The 19,057-nt window shown below is 37.6% G+C and overlaps 3 protein-coding genes across 3 annotated transcripts; 2 read left to right on the plus strand and 1 right to left on the minus strand.

Annotated features, from left to right (window-relative positions):
* Positions 1-4,544: 4,544 nt before the first annotated feature.
* On the plus strand, positions 4,545-5,996 carry LOC21389620 (probable transcription factor At3g04930). The gene is made up of 2 exons (XM_010091972.2): positions 4,545-5,572; positions 5,887-5,996. Exons 1-2 carry the CDS (start codon positions 4,588-4,590, stop codon positions 5,994-5,996), a joined length of 1,095 nt encoding a protein of 364 aa, XP_010090274.1. The 5' UTR covers positions 4,545-4,587.
* A 1,041-nt stretch (positions 5,997-7,037) lies between these two features.
* LOC21389621 (rubredoxin) lies at positions 7,038-8,137 on the plus strand. Its single transcript, XM_010091973.2, has one exon. The coding sequence runs from the start codon at positions 7,272-7,274 to the stop codon at positions 7,905-7,907; it is 636 nt and encodes a 211-aa protein (XP_010090275.1). The 5' UTR covers positions 7,038-7,271; the 3' UTR covers positions 7,908-8,137.
* Positions 8,138-9,402: 1,265 nt separating this feature from the next.
* Positions 9,403-18,831, minus strand: LOC21389622 (5'-3' exoribonuclease 4). Its single transcript, XM_010091974.2, has 22 exons — positions 18,521-18,831; positions 17,930-18,032; positions 17,720-17,796; positions 17,442-17,633; positions 17,145-17,264; positions 16,916-16,978; positions 16,677-16,820; positions 16,416-16,580; positions 16,102-16,179; positions 15,517-15,603; positions 15,192-15,287; positions 14,286-14,381; positions 13,894-13,964; positions 12,961-13,089; positions 12,772-12,848; positions 12,639-12,679; positions 12,470-12,544; positions 11,850-12,001; positions 11,658-11,762; positions 11,494-11,569; positions 10,932-11,011; positions 9,403-10,651 (listed from the first exon to the last, which is right to left on the minus strand). Exons 1-22 carry the CDS (start codon positions 18,725-18,727, stop codon positions 10,012-10,014), a joined length of 2,874 nt encoding a protein of 957 aa, XP_010090276.1. The 5' UTR covers positions 18,728-18,831; the 3' UTR covers positions 9,403-10,011.
* Positions 18,832-19,057: the final 226 nt, after the last annotated feature.

Genomic DNA, 19,057 nt, shown 5'->3' on the forward strand with positions numbered 1-19,057 from the left:
TCAGCGTGATATACTTCTTTACTCCTATGAACTGAGTTAAGAAGACATTCTTCAAATCGTCCCAACTCGTTACAGAGTTAGGCTTTAAGGATCTGAACCATTTCCTAGCAGAATCAGAGAGATGATTCCTGAATGCTCGGAACATGATCTCCTCAGGATATCCGTGGAGAACCATATGTCTGGTGTAGACCTCCAAATGATCATCTGGATCCCTCTTTCCGTCGTATAGTGGGATCAGAGGCGGCTTCTACTTATCGGGTAGAGTGACCCGAATGATGTTCTTCGTGAATGGGTGGTTGTGGGACGTATATATTTTGGCATCGACGTTTACCGCCTCGGCCACTTTTCCCACGACTTGCTCAAAGTTGTTCAATCGACTCGCTATTTGCTTTTCTAGCCTGGCAAGCTTCTCGGCTAGAGCTTTGTTCTCGGCCGCAAGGCCTTCTTCCTTGGTCGGCTGTACGCCTTGGTCATGTCGAGCATTCAGCTTCTCCCTAAGGTCTCTTCCACTCACGGAAGAGGGCTCCACTGGGACATCGTCTCTCCTATTCGCGTCCCGCTGCGGTCGATGAGGCACTTCTCTGTTATTCACAGTCTGTGCTGCAGCCTTTTCTAGGGCCCTCCTCCTGCCCACCCGTTGCCTACTCCCCACATACCTATTTGACTTGGCTGGACGGGGGTTGTTGGCTCCACTGTCACCGACCTCCTCGGCGTCATCGCGTCGGCCACCAATCACTTGGTTTCCAACAGCAGCATTCACCGGGTTCATCGGTGCGTCCTCCAACAGCAGCATCGAATTCTGCCCCTGTTCCCGTCCAGCGAGGGCTGTAGCCATCCTTTCAACGGCTGCAGCAAGTGTCTCGACCTGCCTTTGGAGCTGGTCAATCCGGTCTGGGGGGTTTTCAGCAGCCGGCAAGGGTGGGATTGTCGGAGCCCTTCCTCTGATGGTGGGAGTCTAGCCTTCTTGGCTTTTCTGAGTTGCCGTCATGCTGTGGGTTTTTCTCGGAGCCATACTCACTGCTTACTGCTGGATTGATTTCTCAGAGGTCCCTCACCCTTTTTCTAGCGCCAATTGTTGACGGTGTTTTTTCCGACAACGCGTGATTTACTCTCCAAAGACACTCTCAGTAACATTCACGGTTTAACTAAGGATTAAAGTTGAAAAATAATGCAAATGAGACAGAGATTTATAGTGGTTCGGCAAGAACTCTTTGCCTAATCCACTTGTGGATGCACTAATATCTTCTGGGATTACAAACTCTCTTGGAGTAATGAAATAGTGTGTACCCCTTAAATGGGGTTTTTTGGCTCTATTTATAGGCCTTTACATGTGAGAGATCTCCTCTGCATTGCCTGGGGAGATCATTTTCCATCCCTGAATTTCGGGATTATGCTGGTGTATTTTCATGGTGACAATTTCGGGAAATCAGGTTGACCTTTCTTACCGGCTACTTGATTTCCTGACTTTGACAGTAGCAGTTGGCACAGTATACCCTTTCCTGAGTTGATAAGACTGTGGCTGGATTTGACTGGACTGCTTCCGGTTTGATCTAATTCCTGACTCCTTGACACAAAGGCTTCAAAGGGCTTTTAGTAGACTTCTCGACTTCAACGACGCAAAGGCCTTAAGAGGACCTTAAGCACTTCTCGACTCCAACACCCTGACTCTAAGAGCGCTCCTCAACCTAGAGACATCTCCCTAGCTGTTAGTTCTCGACGTCAGGGATTTGTCCTGACTTTCGGAGCTCTCGACGCGTACGACAAAAGTGGGTGGCTTGAATGGTCGACCATGGTGTAACAGAAACCATGGACTTATGAGGGGCGAAAGATGATGGCGGAGACGGGGGTCGCGGCGGAGGCAATTGATGGGAGACCGCCATCGTCGTAGTTGGTTCGAGGAGTTTCGGTTGGGAATCCCTCTGCCACACCTTCGTCTTGGTCAGACTGAGCAGAGGGATCCGATGGGGCTTTGGTGTTTGAAGATTGGGATCCTAAATTGAGGATTTTGGAGGGCTGGGACTCTGAATGTGCTGGAGATTGGAGGTGATATCTGATATGTGTTTGATGGAGAAATTCAAAAGATGGTGGAGAAAATCTGTAATTGAAGAATTTTTTTTTTGTTTCCAAAATAAATTCAGATAGATGATGAATTTTATTATTTTATTATTTTTCTAATTGTATTTTTATTTTTTAATATTAATTTTTTTAATAGCTTTAATTAGAATTTATTCTTCATTAACGTTTAATGAGTGACGTATCGACTTTGTTCGCTTGTGGATTCGGGTTTTCAATTTGAGTTGAGGTGTAATATTTTTTTAGAGTTTTTAATCGTAATAAAAAAGTTAAATATAACATTTTTTGAGATATTTTAACTGTAGAAACTTAGAACTGAAAACTCGAATAGGTTAAGGCCTCATACATATCACCAGTTCGAGTTTTCAATTTTAGGTTTTTACAGTTAAAAGTTCTCAAAAAATATCACATATATTTTTTTCTGCTACAATTAAAATCTCTTAGAAAATGTCACATCTCAGATCGAATTGAAAATTTGAATTCGTAAAGTGAACGAGGTCAAAATGAATGAGGCATAAATGAGTGAATTGGATGGAGGGGACATTTTAAACTGTTTTATATATTAGAGGTGTTTTGAACCATTTTGAAACAAGGTACAAAGTTTGAAAGACATTAATAAAATTAATCTAACTTAAAGATGGTTAAAAAAAACAAATTAGTAATGAATACCCTTGCCTCAAAAACTCATTTTATCGCAAAATCTATCAGTCTCTTTACCAGTTTTGATTTATTAATTCAAAATCACTTTTTTTAATTATTTTTTCCTTTTTTTTTTTTGGCTGAACGTTGAAGTAAAAACCATTTGAGGACAATAACGTGCATGATTGAGGTTTTTTTTTTTTTTTTTTTTTTTTTTTTTTTTTTTTTTTTTTTACCGTGAAGAAACAAACATTAATCAAACAACCATTGAACATCAATCGGGTCTTTTGAAGTAGCAACAAAATAGCAACACATAGAATTAACGTATCATTAACAGGTCTAGTTAAGGAGGCAAACATGAAAATTATCCTTTATTTTTATTAGTGACCATTAAATTAGTGATCATGGAAAAGCCAATATGAGGATATAAAAGTGCACCTCCAATCTTAATTCAAATCCTAACACAAATCTCCAAGTCAACTCCCAAATCCAACCCAAGAAAGGTAATTAATTGTAATACTTTGACAAGTTGAGGAATAAAATGCCAAAATTAAAAGTTTAACAGATAAGTTATCGAAACTCAAAAAATTGGGGAAAAAAGTGTTAAAAATCCCTAATATTAAGTTCTTTTCATTTCCCAAGTTCTCATAAAAATGTTGCGGGGTTTCTTGATTCTTCATAAAAAAAAACTTATTTTATACATTAATAAAAAAAAATGGTGTTATTACATATAACTACGCAGCAATAATTATGAAAAGGCATAATATTCATTTACGAAGTACGGTATGTTTTTAAATCATTGTTACATATAATAAGTAAAATTTTGTGATGTAGTATTTTTTTTAAAAAAAAAAAAACCTTTTCGGTAAAACATAGTTTTAACTCAAAACAAATCATAATCATATTAAATATGATTATTTAACAAACTTTTATAAAAATCTGATTTTAAAAATTGTATACTAACATTAGGCTATTTCTTTTCTCTATTATGTTATATTACATCCCTATACTTACTCTATATGTTACATATGTAGGACCGATTCCTTTGTGAATTGGAGTGTAGCCTTTGATTTAAATTGCTAATGGCGTCTTACTATTTGCAAATTTATGCCGAGCGACATATTGTTATTGTGGAAGGGAAAGTTAAAAGAAGTATTATGAATTATTTAACACTATTGACTTTAGTTCTATTGCCGCGGGTGAGTTAAATCAGTACTATAAGTGAATCAAATTTTAGTATATATTCTTAATATAACGAAAAGAATATGAAACAACTTGCTTTTTCATAATACAAATTGATTTATTCAAAAGAAATTAACAAATATTTACTTGGTAGATACCAATCTCTAGGAGAATTCTTCAAACTCAACTACATATCTACATCCGTGTCATCCATTATCTGTTATTGCAATATCATTGTCGTTTTAGCTATTCTTTAATTTCCAACTTTTTTTTTTTTTGGAAAGTTTTAATTTCCAACTCTTGACCTATTCTAAACTTGACAATATTCGAATGTTAATTACAATATGGCTTTTTAAACCTTAAATCATTGGCTAATTTGAGGCCTCCAAAACAATATTAGGAAAAAAACAAAAAATACCGTAGAGTTTCTTTTTTGTGTTACAATGGTCTACCTTATCTGCAACAAAATGATAACAATAACTAAAATTGAGTTTGAGGACAGCATTCATTATCGGACAGATTAAAAAAGAAAAAAAAAATGTTTTCTTTGGCGTCCGTACCTCTATAACCATCAAATTCTTACCCTTACTAATCAACCATTACTCCTCAACTACCTCCATATATTTTACCTCATATTACATGAACTCCGTGCATATTCCCTAACGCAACATTAAGGAGGAGACGGAGAACGAGATGGAGATGGCATGGCCACTAGTCAGCTGGATCATGTCAGCCTCTTCTTCTTCTTCTTCCTCCTCTTCTGAATATGATGATAACAACGACGACAGCGACTACAACGACGACGACAACGAAGCAGAATCACCGAACGACGACGTCTCGTGCGATGACTCCGTCTCCCCATCCACCCAATCTCCATGCCAACCTCCCTCCAGTACGGTTGCCGCTGCCGTCGCCGCCGATCCCTCTTCTTCTACCTCAAAACGACGTCGCACCGACGACAGTGGGGAGGCCGTGAAAAGGGTCTCTAAAAAAAGGGTTTGGACCAAAGAAGACGAACTCGAGCTCTTGCATGGCTTTTTGGACCACATGACAAAAAGACGGAGAATTACAAGCAGTAGAAAACAGAAAGATTATGTTTCTTCTTTCTGTAACGAGGTTAAGCCCGAGTTACAGATTCGATTCAACAAGAGCCAGATCGTTGACAAGCTCAGGAGATTAAAGAGAAAGTACAACCAAAACATCGCTAATAAAAGGAGTTTGAGCTTGGACATGCAGGATCAGTTCTGGTTTAAGAACCCACACGACAAGGCCGCTTTCGAGATTTCCCATGAGATATGGAATACGACGGACCGTTTAGGCACTGGTGATCAAGATCAAACGGTCGTAGATGACAACGTACCGATCAGGACGAGGTCGCAGACCCTGAGAAATAGTACTACCAAAGGGGTTTTGGATGATGGGTCGTGGTTAAACAAGATTAATAATAGTAATAATAGCTGTGGTGATGAAGGTAGTGATACCGTGGGGTTGATAATGGGTTTGGGTCTTAGTCCGATTGGGTTGATGAAGTTTGGTGATGGGGGGGAAGTGGTGAATTTTCATGATGAGAAGTGGGGAGAGCAGCAGATTATGGAGTTGGAAGTCTATTTGAAGCGCCTGGAGTTGGTGCAGGCTCAGGTTAAGGCTGCTTTGGACAAGTTGAGGTCAGCAGGATCAGGTGATTTATAAGGTTATAGGCACAGATAGTTTAAGCATCACACATTAATATTAAAAAAAAAAAGGGGTCCCGCATCGCAAATGAGACCCATTTTATATTATGCCAACCATTTTTCATGTACCAAGCAAATTCAGACTTAATTTTGTACCTTTTTGGACAGGGGATTTAATTTGTTAATGAGAGGTTGGGAGGTTATGGGGATGTTATTTTGTGTTTAGTTTGTAAAAGTTTGGTTGGTCAACGATCAAAGGTTGGATAAGAGTATTAGAAAAAAGTTTGCTGTTATATCAAATTCTATTATTTAACTTGTGTAGGAAAAGATGTAACATTGTTTGCTAAAGCATTCTACACCGATGATGTGGCAGCCATGGAGACAAAACGGTTGTTCTTCTTTGTTGTTTTCCAATTGGAGGGTGGCTTGTAATTGCCATTTCGCATGACCTACCGTAAGCAAATCAAGTTCATTTTCTAAGTTTGCCTTTTTGGCTGAAGATTCACATAAGTTGTGGAATTCAATATAAAAAGGGAATTCTTTACAGAAAATAAGCTTCTAGTCTTTGAAATGATACAAATAGTATTCTGAATCGTCATAACTTATCTAAATCTACCATCATCTTACAGGAGATAACATTTATTGACTAATAAATCCTTCAGCCAAAAAAAAAAAAATACTAATCAGTAACAACACTTGCCATTTTTATTTATGCATATTTAGGTTTCATTTCTTGAAAATTTGGTTCTCATAGCCAACGGATACTCCTAATTAGTTACCAGGCGACTTTTATTTATTTATTCATGAATCTTATAATAAATTATGCAAAGCAAAAATATCTCATTAGTGAGCTACAATCATAAGTGATTAAAAAGCTCGCTTAAAATAATTTTTTTTTAAAATTACTTTAGTCTCTTGAGAAAATTAAAGAACTTACTCTTAAAAGCGTATGTGTATAGATTTTTACTCCTTATTTTTAATTAATATTATCTTGACTAATATAGTATTTAATTAATATTTTTTTGACTAATAAAATATTTAATTAAAAAAGTATTAATTAAGTGTAAACGGTAAAAATTAAAACTCATACAATTTAAGAGGGTATTGTCTCCTTTTCCTATTGTATGATGATTTGGAATTGTGCCCACCTTAATGCCCAATTTATTGATTTTGTAAAGAAAACTTTTGCAAAATACTCCAAAAAATATTGCTTTCGAATTTATGCCTAGATATTAGAATTTTAGTTTTGTTCCTTACGACTGAACTAGTTAAAGATCAATAAAATGTGACGTAAATTCAAATCACAAAAAAATTATGGGCATAAATTAGAAAACAAATAAGAATTTTGCATTTCACCTAATTTTCTCCTTTGTAAATGGTAAAGTGGTAACAATTTTGTCTACATGGGGTTCAAGTCCTAGAAAATACAACCCAAAACCCAGCCCATCAATAGAATCCACTCGATCCAACGAACTTTCCCCACCTTATCCAACTCTCTTTCAAACACAAGCATATGCTCTTCCATGCATCCCCTTCCTCTCTCCTCCACTCAGATGCAAACAACCAACTCATCATAAACAAAATACCAGAAATCCCGGCAAACCATTTCTTTTTTTCACTCTCTGTATAGCCTAGAACTGAAAAGAGAAAGAGGAGAACAAAAAAACAAAAAAAAAATCCCACAACCAAACCACCATTTTGATAATCATGGCTTGTGCAACGACAAGACCCACTTTTTCTTTCCACATCTCGACCTCTTTTTCCCAAACTTGTTCACTTCCAAAATCCAAACCAACCCATTTCAGCAACCCAACTCTTCTTCCCAAAATCCCATCTTTTTCACTCTCACTTCCTCAGAAGGCCCTAAACAAGCCTCCCAAATTCATCACAAACTCCATTGACGTCTCCAAAGAAGACAAACCCACTTCGGACCAGACCAGTTCAACTCCACCCCAGGTCGAGGAGCAGCCAGAGAAAGAGCAAGAGCAAGAGCAAGACACGTTTGATAAGCGAAGGCTTGAAGAGAAATTTGCCGTCTTGAACACTGGAATATACGAATGCAGGTCTTGTGGTTACAAATATGATGAGGCCGTGGGGGACCCATCTTATCCCATACCCCCAGGATTGCCATTTGAAAAGTTGCCTGAGGATTGGAGATGCCCAACATGTGGGGCCTCACAGAGCTTCTTTGAGAGTAAGAGTGTGGAGATTGCTGGGTTTGCGCAGAATCAGCAGTTTGGGCTTGGTGGGAATGCACTCACTTCTGGGCAGAAGGCTATACTTATATATGGGACTTTGTTTTTGTTCTTTGTGCTTTTCTTGTCTGGCTACTTCCTTCAATAGTGGTTGAGGTATGAGATTTTTACTGGAAGGTTGTTTGCTACATGTGGAATATATAAAAAAGAATTCTGGTTGGATGAGTAATAAATAGTAGGATATAGTAAATTTATGTTGAAACATTTTGATTCGGTTAAGTAGGGAAGAACTTTGGATTTGCTTCTGTGAAATACGGATACAGATAATGTTTTTTTTCCTGAACCACTAGTTGTAAGAATACTACATAAGGAATTTTCGAACAATGCTCACCTATTGATATAGTGGAAAAATCTAGAAATTTCTATCCAATATGAAAAAAAAAAAAAAAAAACACACACACACAAGGTTTTGTCGCCGGTGGCAGTGGATTTTGAATAAAAGATCATGGTCTCAGCTTGATCTGACATTCTGATTCCTGGTAGTGTTTATTTCTTTTGTATGTCTCATATTGTGAGGCAGCTCTGGACTCCTACAGCTGCTTGCTTATAACTTCTAATAGCTCGTTCGGTTCGTAAGTTTAAACAGAAAAAATTGAAGAAATTTTTAAATTTTATGAGAAAAAATACTCTGGCAAAAAGATTTTAACAGTAGTTTATAAAACAAACAGGGTGTCAGTATGCTAATTAGGGCGAAGAATGTGCACAAAAGCTTGCAGAGCTAACTGTGAAGTGTCCATTCATTACTACTGCTCTAGTTATTATAGCAATAAGTATTGTCAAGAAATATGCAAAGTGAAGAGGACATCTTGCCAAGTCTAGACTGCATTCTAAATAATTGAAATCCCTTTAGCATAACTTGCATGACTTAAAGTCACTATATTTAGATGTCAAATATTATTAGGTTGATTTATGGACCTGCTCGGTCGTCACGGTCATGCTAGGTATTCTCAAGGAATTCAGCCTAAAGTAGGGCCAGTATCACTTAGGAAGTCTAGTTATTCATTTTGTATCATGAACATGTGTAGATTATACTAAATTTTGATATAGAATCTACATGTTCGAGCCGACTCTCCAAATGTAGTATTCCTTTAATTTACGTGGATTTTTAGTTACTGGAAGAAAACGATCCCAAATTGCTTGGCTTTATGTCTTTTAGTCCCAAAAAGAATGGCTGATTTGAATTTGAGGGGATTGGCCTACTAAAAGAAGAGATTGCAGTGAAAGCAAAATCACAAGACTTGTGCTGTGACCTTTGCCCCTCCCAAGTTCCGCGCCAGTCCGCGAGGAAGCATGCGGATGATTGTGCGTGATTTAAAGGAAGAAAAGACTTTAAGATGTAAACTTCAACTACTATTTGGCGGACGATGGCGTAACAATTTGCTTGTTCTACGTTCTATGATATTAATTATATCTGCAAAATTGCAAACATTTTATACACAAACTAGATAGACTGCTAAATAATTAATCATATACGTCCCCTGATTGCTGACCTTTCCTGCGGTTTCTAACTAAAAATCCATAATCAAAATGCGATTTGGAAAGAAAGAGTACAATAATTTGCAAATGAAACAAAGAAATAATAAGAGAAAACAATATTGATACAAGTGAGATTCGGTAGTCATGTAGGACCTATCATAATATACATACCAGCATTTCGCTGAATATGAAACATGTAAGCATCTACTTTCTTTTTTCTTTTTGATTTTGTTTTTTCCTAAGACAAGTTCTAAGAATCTACCAATTCTTTTCCCTATAAATATCTGACTACAACGGGTATGACACAACTACACACGATCTCTCTGATGACCCAGGTCCGTAAGCCAAAAAAATAAAACAAAAAAAGGAAACTCAAAGCACATTTCAAATTCCTCTTCAATGACATCCCCAGCTGCAGATCAATAAAACTCCGCATTAATGAATTTTCCTATTCGTGATGAAACCATCTTCATGAGAAGTTAGCCAAAAATGCTCTTTTTTTTTCACCGCTGAAAACCAGGAAAGTGCACGTATTGACCAGTGACCACTTTGGAGGAAGAGATATAGAACAATGGTGACTTTGATCAGTGCTACCTATCAAACTCATTAAGCTTGTAGCACCTCTAATCGAATAGTAAGACATTGATTCAAACCATGTTGCAGTGATTCTCATAAACGGACGGGCACCAGAGAGAACATACAACTGAACAAATTCACTACAAACGCTCCTGCTCTCCATGATTCATTGAATCTGGCGGAGTTTGTGTCTTAATCTGATAAGCCTTCTTTGCCTGCCTATCATGTAAGATGGTTTCCTGTCGCCCAGTATACATCCCGCCATTCGCAGTCACAGCTTTGTCAATCCACTTGGGAGGGGGTGCTGGAAGTGCACCTGTGTTCTGCAAAAACTGGCGGAACGTGTTTGATGAGTTTCCCGAATTTGGCATTCTAGGCGACATCAAGGCAGGTGATCTGGCTCTCACATTGTCTTCCATTGTCAAAGCAGACATCCCGGCTCTCATGTTGCGGTGCTGTTCTTGATTATGTGTTCTATCTGGTGTCCTAAAATTCTGCGTACCATTCGAGACTGGAAATCTAGGCCTACCCATGTGGCCCTGAGGAGTGAAATAATTGTCACAGTAAGCATTTGGATCTTGCCGGAAGCCTCTTTCATATCCAGAAGGTCCAGCTGGTCTTGATCTAGTTACTGGATAGGAGCCTGGGAAATTTCTAGATGGTGGCTGCTCCCACAATCCAGAGTGTGAATCATTGGATTTGAGATTTAGGGAGTTCTTGACAAGACGATGTGCGGCTTCTCCCAACTGAGGGCCAGTTATTGCTCCAGACACTTGTTGTCTGTAAAAGAGATGCATCAGATTTAATAATCTATTCCCTTGTCACGGAGGGTTCGATTAATTAATACGAAGGATCTTCAATATTAGATAGACCAAAATCGAGCCCAGTAATCAATTAAGATGAAATAACATTTTCAGGTTCTTTCTCATGATTCTGCGTGTAACTGGAGAGGTGGAAGCTTCACACTTGCACGTCAAAGCAGAGTTGGTTCTAAAGCAATGAAATAGACAGTACAAAAATTGTAGAATTTACCATCAAAGTAGAAGAATCGCATTCTCACCTTTCCCTATATTGGTTGCGCCGGGAATTGTCTTCATGCCATAACACAGGGAATGGTTTAATATCTATTGGATTTAAAATCTGCAAATTAAAAAAAAAAAAAAGGTCAAAAGTTTGCCCATATCTTAAGCAGAAATAAAAACAAAAAGGATAATAACAGCGCGGGAGCACAAGAAGTGCTAAATAAGCAAATATTGAAACGATTAAAAAAGAGAACAAAAAAAATAAAACAGGTCTGTCTTCAAACATGCAGATGGTAAACGACCAACTTTACGGTTACTGCTAACCCATGCAAGGAACAAGTACTTTTACAACAAAGGCTACCTTGGGTAAAGCCTAAATGATGCACATCTCACTTGACCTAGAAGAAATATCATTCCGTTGTACTGCCAATACTTGTAAAAAAACTGACCAATATAGATGCATGCTTGATGTACTTAAAGAAAGAATCAACGAAACACTAACCACACAAACAACAGACGAGAACAAGTACGTTCCCCAACTTTTAGGCATTCAGAACAAGAATCAACGGGGAGTTTTTGAAAGCACAAGAACTCGAGTACCTTTTCGGGCATGAACACACCATTGGGAGGTTTTGGGATGTGTCTATGTGCAGCGGGGTTAAGATATGCAATAGTTCTGCAAACAAAAAAAAAATGCAAAAGTTCCAACATGTAATACTCAATTATTTAATTTTCCAGATAAGCATGGTAGGAGTACTACTTACAAGACTTGGTTATGCTCGATGTCCTGAAATCCACTGATAGGGGACGGGACTACATTTCTCATCCAACTCCTCTCGCATAACCAAAGGTATCCATTCATTCCACCACTGTGAAAGTTCACCACAGAATAAGTAAACCAGAACATGTAGTCATGCTTGATAGGTAAATATTAAGGGACCCAAAGATTAAACAACCTAGCATTTGTGTCAATCGCACAAGGAACTCTTGTGAATTGGGGCATCCGATGATTAAGTTGGTAGTATATGTAGATTTGTGAAGCCAAAGGATGTGCACGATGAACATAAAACAAATCATTCATCACACTATTTCGTATCTGCTCTTCCTCCTGGTAAACCAAAATTGAAAGTGTTCATACTTGAGCACAAAAGCTGAAAAATGTGTGTATATATATATATACATACACGCGCACACACACACACCCACACACACATATATATACATGAAAATGCTAGACATCAACTTTGGTTTTGATGCTAATAATATCCCTGTAAGTCCAAATGTCAGCTAGATAACATAGAAAATGGAAGGGGCCGAGCAGAAGGGAATAAAAGGAAGGGTTATCCATCCCGTTGTTTCCATTAGGACAAATATGATCTGATGTGGAAATTCTATGAGAAATAAGCAGCAAAAGAAGTTCGTTTCTAGTAATTGAAGAAGCTATAACATGCACATCCGATAGACCGAAATATTAATTCTCTAAGTTCTGCATCTCTATAGTTCAGAACAGCAATATTCTAAAACGAATTTGAGTGAAAAACTAAACAAAAGATTGTATAAAAGCAATTTTCCAGACCGTTAAGGTGCTTTCAAGCTTCCTTATTGCTCCAAGCAACTTCCTCTCATCAATGAATGGCAATTTGGCAACACCCTGATGCAACAGAGAGGAATTTGACACAACTGTTATTAGTTTTCCAATAATTGTGCAGAGACATGACAAATATTCACATTAACAGACACTCTACCTGCCATGAAAAACGCTTGCCGTTCATGTCAATCTCAACATCTGCATAAGAAACAAAAGGCAAAATAAAGTCCCATTGAAAAGGAGAACCAAACGACACAACATATAAACATAAATTTTAAATTTAATTTTACCAGGAGGGTAGAACGCATAAATAGGTGATGATGGATCAGTCATCAAGTTTCTGTATTTCTCTGGTAGAGCACTTGAACTGCAAGAGAAAATTCATAAGTATAACCATCACTGCAACCGGTGTATATAACCAAATCATATGTCATTATCAATAAATTTATGTGAATTTCAACTAGGGAGAGAAATGGCACCTAGCAGCTGGCAAAGTTCCCATAAGCTGTTCAAAGGGTTTGAATGGCTCACCAATGAAAAATGTTATTTCCAGTTCCATCAGATCTTTCAGATCGGAAGCAAATGGGGCATAATGGTATGGATAATACCTAAGCAAACAGTAACAAGAAAAAAGCACAGTTATTGACAGACAACTGTCAGTAACAGAGAACCGGTTGCAAATAAACATAAAAACAGCATGAGAAATCAAGTTATAAATAGTTTGAACGAAACATATTGTGTTTCACTTTTGAGCGGTGCTCAAAAAAAATTCAAGAGACTGAGTCAGAAGTATATAACACCACCATTTGGAGTTTAAAATTTCTATTTAAAAAGCTGACATATGTACAACCAAGAGAAAAACCAAAAATTCACCGAGATGGGCAGATTCAATGATCATCGGTCAAACTACGAACTGGACACATATAGAGACTGGTTACAGATCGATTTCAACAAGCCAAGCTCAGGTTTTAGATGCTGGTCAAGTTTAACAACTACTATGGTAAAAGCAATGCCCTGCTCATTGCGAAGCTTTGGAAGAATCTCCAAAAATTACAGCATTTCCTGTCTCATTTTATCCATGGGTATTTTTTGCTCAAATATCCATGGATTTATTGAACACCTTGGTGAGAGATTCTGACAGATTATCTCGACAATAACACAACTCATTGATCATTTTCTCGTCCTTTATTTTCCTCCTCAACACAAGTTGAACAATTATTCACTCATATGACTTCGAGAATAAAAGTCTTCTAAGATCCTTGGTCTTAATGAACATTTATTTTTCCTTGCAAGTTGCAAATAGAAAACCAATAAAGTTGCAAACAGAAAACCGATAAAGTTCATTTAAACAGCAAAATGAATAGCAGATGAAGGAGAAAGAAGTTATTTTCAGCTATCAATCACAAACTGACCATTTCCATGAGCAAACACCTTGGTAGTAGTACTGACAAACCCAACATAAGCCTTCTACATATTTCAGAACCTGCAAACAAAACGTACATATATTTGTCATCCTATAATTTTAACACTTGATTCATCGAAACTCTTGAGTGGAAAAAACAAAAATAAAAAATCTTGCTGACAGAAGAAAAGGGACTGCTTACAACTTTAAACTTTCAATAATACTAAGAAATGGGTAACATTTCAAGCACGGGCATTTTGTGCTATCTAAAACTTAAAAAATGAATAAAAGTCACAACAGAAACAATTACGAGAACTGTACATATTGGTGACAAACGCACACTTCAAAACCACTTTGAAGGATCCTTGATTAAAATGGTTGCACAAGAACTCAAGAACTTACTGTGTCTTTCCTAACTTCATCGATCTTCTCAGGCGTTGATACACCAAATTTCTCAGCATAATACCTTTCTTTGTATCCAGGTTCCCCCAGCTTAACCTGAGAAAAATAGAACAATGAAATGCTAAAGCATCTACAAGAAGAATTAGAATCCACATGATCTGACCTTGGCCTTGCTTGGTCCACCTACTTTAGAGGCCCACAGTTAAGCAGAGCCCCGCAAATACAAAAGGCTAATGGTAGAGTGCAATCAGATCAGAATTATAAAGCAACAAATAACCTAACACTCGCTGTAGCCACTCTCTAAAACAACAACAAAATTTGCAAGACTACAATAATTGAAAGGATTATCTTCAAAAAGAAAACTGCATTTTTGTTATCTTTCAAATGCAACATACAACTAATTAAAAAAAAAAAAAGGAGATAAAAGAAAGTAATAGCTTAAGAGTACACAACATGGAGCACAATTACCTAAAGCATTGGGAAGCAGAAAAGATAAAACCAAGTTGATTATGGAAGAATAGAACCTCATGGCATTGCCAGATAGGACAAAAAAAAGTCTGGAAAAGGGTGTTTGGGGCCTAAATTTTTAATATACAGAAAACAATAATTTTCTACAGAAAATAATAATTTTCTGCAGAAAATGTTTTTTTTTATAGGAAAAACCCTTCATAGATAATTAAATCAATTATGAGGAGAAAACGGAGGCTAAAAATACAGAGACAGCTCAACAAGAGAGAACCACATCCTCAAAATGAAGGAAAGTTTGCAAATCTGGATTACCAAAAAAAATAAATAAATAAATTCTGAGAAGTTCTTTTGATTACGAAGACAATAGAGTTGGAGACATACAGTTGTTCTCATTTTCGACAAAGAAATTCAGTCCCAGGATGAAGTTAAACAACAAACCTTGTCTACCACTGGAGCCTTCTCTACCACCAGAGTCTGTTGCTCCCCGTTTGCCTCTCTTTTGGCTCTTCTCATCTCCCCATTATTCTCGATGGCCTGCTCAACAATACTATAATTAAGAAAAAGTATCCACTTCCTGTCTACATTGCAAAAACAACTCTCACCTAGAAGTAACAATGCCACTGGGATAGCACATTCTTAAGCCATAATCATGAAAACGCAATTATAAATATGTTTAAAATAAGCCATGACTAAAACCATGGATTGGACTAATGGCTGGGGGAAATGATGAAATATGTAGTTAAATTAAGGAGAATTCAGAAACCTGCTGAATTCGAGCCCGCTTCTGAAAGATCTGGTCTTCATAAACAGCCACTGACTGAATAAAGTGCTCTACTCTGTCTAACAACACCTGGAGAGTGAAATGGTCAACAGCATGACGTTTATTAGCACGACCTGACACCGCGTGCCTAAAACTTATTTATAGCCCTAGAAACATAAGAAAGCCTAATGAACCCAAGAGACCCTAATGAACCCAAGAGATCTTGAAACTCGAAACTAGAAATTAAAATAAAACTCCATCCATGAGAAAGCGAAATGAACAAAATAAAACTGATGGAAATTTCAGTAGGTCAAAACAGGCATGAACCCCAACTAACCAGCGTCGAGAATTTTTCTTTTGAGTGATTTTTTTGAATTAGACTACATTTACTACTTGTCCTCATGGATCATAATATATAATCTAAAATGCTATTGTGACCATGTGACATATTTAAGGATCTTCAAAGGGGTATTATATTATGATTAATTACAGTGTCTTTTTTTTTTGGGTAAGAAATTACAAAGTCAATTTAGTTGTTACTTCCATATGTTAAATAGCAAACCAAAACCTGTAAAGAAAAATAATTACCTCACCCGCATCAGTAAGATAACCACCCATAGCAGCAAACTCTCTTCGATAAACATGCATCAATAAATTAATGGCACCCTGAAAAGATAGAAATCGATACTTCAGCATAACAGAGAGAACTAAAAGTGGAACGCAAGAGGAAAGTAAATTTTTTCTTTTGTTGAGAGATTATATAAAACCTATACAATCAGCCTAACACGTATAAGTTTCAAAAAAAGGATGCAACGAATTCTTTCGTGTTAGTAATTCATAATAGGCAGATGATGAAATCCAATGCAACTCGTTAAAACAACAGCAAGCCAGATACCACGTACCTCCCTGATCTCTAATGTAGGCATATGTGGAAGAAAGTCATTGCCGACAAAAAAACAAAGGAGGACAAAATCATCCACTACTCGTTCAAAATCAATATCAAATGGAGGGTCGGGAATGTCCAGCTCATATTGCAAATATTCTCGCAATACCCAGATGTTGAGGAACTGCCCACAGTAAAATATTTCAGGAAGAGAGAGAGAGAGTTATGAGGTAAATGAAGCTACAATGCTACATCAATGAAATGAAGCCAACTTCCCAACCTGATATTTCCTCTTGTGAATTGGAGTTTCATCTACCACATTCCAATCTAACGGGTCATCCGGTTTACCACGACACTCAGCTGCCAGATGACCAATCTGACCGCAGACAAAACACTTTTCTTGCTGCCCAGGCAGAGTAATCAACTGTATTTGGAGCAGGGGGGAAAAACACGATATCAACTAGTAGCAATAAATGGGTTATAAACTTATAGGCTGTCCAGAAGACAATCATAACTAACCTCTCGTAGTATTGAGAAATGAATTTCATGCGTAGCTAAAGACAACATAATGAGATCCGCATCCTGATTGCAACAATCAAATCAATTATAATTAAACAAAAAACTCATCATAAGGCCCAAAGGAAGAAATAGAAGAAAAAAAAGAGATAAAAGATAAAGAAACATAAAAATGACAAAAGATTGAAAACAAGCATCGATTGACAAAATGATTAAAGTTAAAACCACTCACCAGACCATACAGACAATGCCGAGTATTAGGATCAAAACCAGGAAGGTTACGTTGCAATCGAATGTATGTCATAATTTTGTGTTCTCCCTCACCAGGAACATTTGAATCAGAAAGAATAACCTTCAAATACCCAATGCAGCCCCATAAATAAACTTAGAGAGACAGAGACAGAGACAAAGTATCCTGAAAACCAGAAGTATATGGAAATGTCGAGAAGGGATTACTCCATAGGCAAGGAATCATCCGATCTTGAATGCACAGGGAGGTGGGGACTAAATAGAATAATTTTATACCGACCTTTGTAGACCGCCAGCCAGGGTTGCGATTCAACCTACTTTGAATGTAATACTGAAGTGCCACCGAGAGCACTGCCATAAACTGAGTTCCAGGAGTAATAACATTCGAGTCGGAAGTTTCAGACTTCTCTGTGAGTGTCAAGTTTCTCTCCTCGTCCTCAAATTCTTTCTTCAATCTTTCTTCCTCAGCTGCCTAAGAAAAAAGTACATAAGGGCAATAAGTTCACTGCCTATTAAATGTTAGCCGCCCATTCCAATAACATGGGAAGTAAATCTTACTGCTTCCGCAGCGTCTTTAGCGGCTCTAAAGCGTCGAGAACGTTGCTGATTCATTTTAGCTCTTGGAGCAACACCATCTGTAAAATTCAAGGAAAATCTTATTTCGAAAAAACCTATGCACGCAGTGGCACTAAGCTCAATACTTCGCATTCTAAGCAAGGTTCAAAATGTGGTTCTAGTAAAGCCCAAAAGAATTAGAGAAATTCTCACCAATTGCCAGATAAAGAAGCTTTCTTGGGCGAACCAATGAGAAGAGATGGTCAATGTATTCAAATATAGATTTGAATACATCATTGTAGGTAGCTGGAGCGGGCTGAGCATGAAAAGAGAATAACATGATCAGGGAAAAATTTTGAAATACATGGGTTTAATACGAAAGGTGCCATCTTTACAAACAAGTTCAACTGAGCTAACGCCCAAAAAAATATAAATATATATATATATATATAAATGTATGTATGTATGTTTGGCATTCCTTTGTGTGCTCACTTAACACCAATTTAACTCCAATTTGTAACTTGAACAAACTACCAGCTTGTTTATGCACAGAAATTATAGAGAAACAATCAGAAACTGTTTCATTCCCTGTGGCATCTCGTTCGAAAGCAAATCATTGTTAACCTCCATAGAAACTAAAACATTTCTCCCTCGTACTCAAAATTCAAACTTATAATTCCACTTCTCACCTCCAGACTCGAATTAAGAACAAAAATCAATGGAATCACACAAACACAAACTAATGAAATGACAGATGAACAAAACATCTTAGCATATCTAGTCGAGGGAAACGAAGAACAATACCTTGCCCTCGGGGTGAAAACAAGGATGAATAAGGCCGTTCATGTCGAGGTAGAGATTGTCGAACTCCAAGCCGTTGGGATTAGGTTTGGAAACGTCGATGGGCATGGGGATGCCATTGGAGTCCTCCTTGGGCTCTTCCTCGACGACATCGGAAATCGAGAGCGGGTACCGATCGGCCAGCCAACGGTAGAACGCCGGCACGCCCATGGATTCGGCGTCGTTTTTTGCGCTTCGTTCTGGATCGAGCTTCTTTTCTGTTGGTTGGGAGATGTCTACAGAGAGAAAAGGGTCGTTCAAGATTTGTGAAGTTGGCTGCGAATACTGTGTGCTGTACGTACGTACGTCCGGTCCGGTTCATTGGTGAAAATAGTAGAAAGACGAGAATACCCTTCACTGAGGCGGCCGCGTTTTGTCAAATTTGGATTGTGTGTATGAATGGTTATGGATGGTTGATTTGGTGGGTTTGTATTATTTTTAATGTTATTATTATTGTTGGAGGCTTCCAGAGTCCGTCGGACACTATTTGACGAATTGAAA

This window comes from Morus notabilis, unplaced genomic scaffold (assembly GCF_000414095.1).
Source record: "Morus notabilis unplaced genomic scaffold, ASM41409v2 Scaffold2202, whole genome shotgun sequence".
Lineage (NCBI taxonomy): Eukaryota > Viridiplantae > Streptophyta > Magnoliopsida > Rosales > Moraceae > Morus > Morus notabilis.

What these genes read in the sequence shown, in the direction of transcription:
- LOC21389622 (XM_010091974.2), bottom strand. Translation starts at nt 18,727, where the DNA reads ATGGGCGTGCCGGCGTTCTACCGTTGGCTGGCCGATCGGTACCCGCTC. An exon ending in ATCGAGCATAACCAAGTCTT is followed by an intron (nt 11,570 to 11,657) that starts GTAAGTAGTACT and finishes TTTTGTTTGCAG; the next exon opens with AACTATTGCATATCTTAACC. An exon ending in GTGTGTTCATGCCCGAAAAG is followed by an intron (nt 11,012 to 11,493) that starts GTACTCGAGTTC and finishes TTTAATTTGCAG; the next exon opens with ATTTTAAATCCAATAGATAT.
- LOC21389621 (XM_010091973.2), top strand. Translation starts at nt 7,272, where the DNA reads ATGGCTTGTGCAACGACAAGACCCACTTTTTCTTTCCACATCTCGACC.
- LOC21389620 (XM_010091972.2), top strand. Translation starts at nt 4,588, where the DNA reads ATGGAGATGGCATGGCCACTAGTCAGCTGGATCATGTCAGCCTCTTCT. An exon ending in GTTGAGGTCAGCAGGATCAG is followed by an intron (nt 5,573 to 5,886) that starts GTGATTTATAAG and finishes TAACTTGTGTAG; the next exon opens with GAAAAGATGTAACATTGTTT.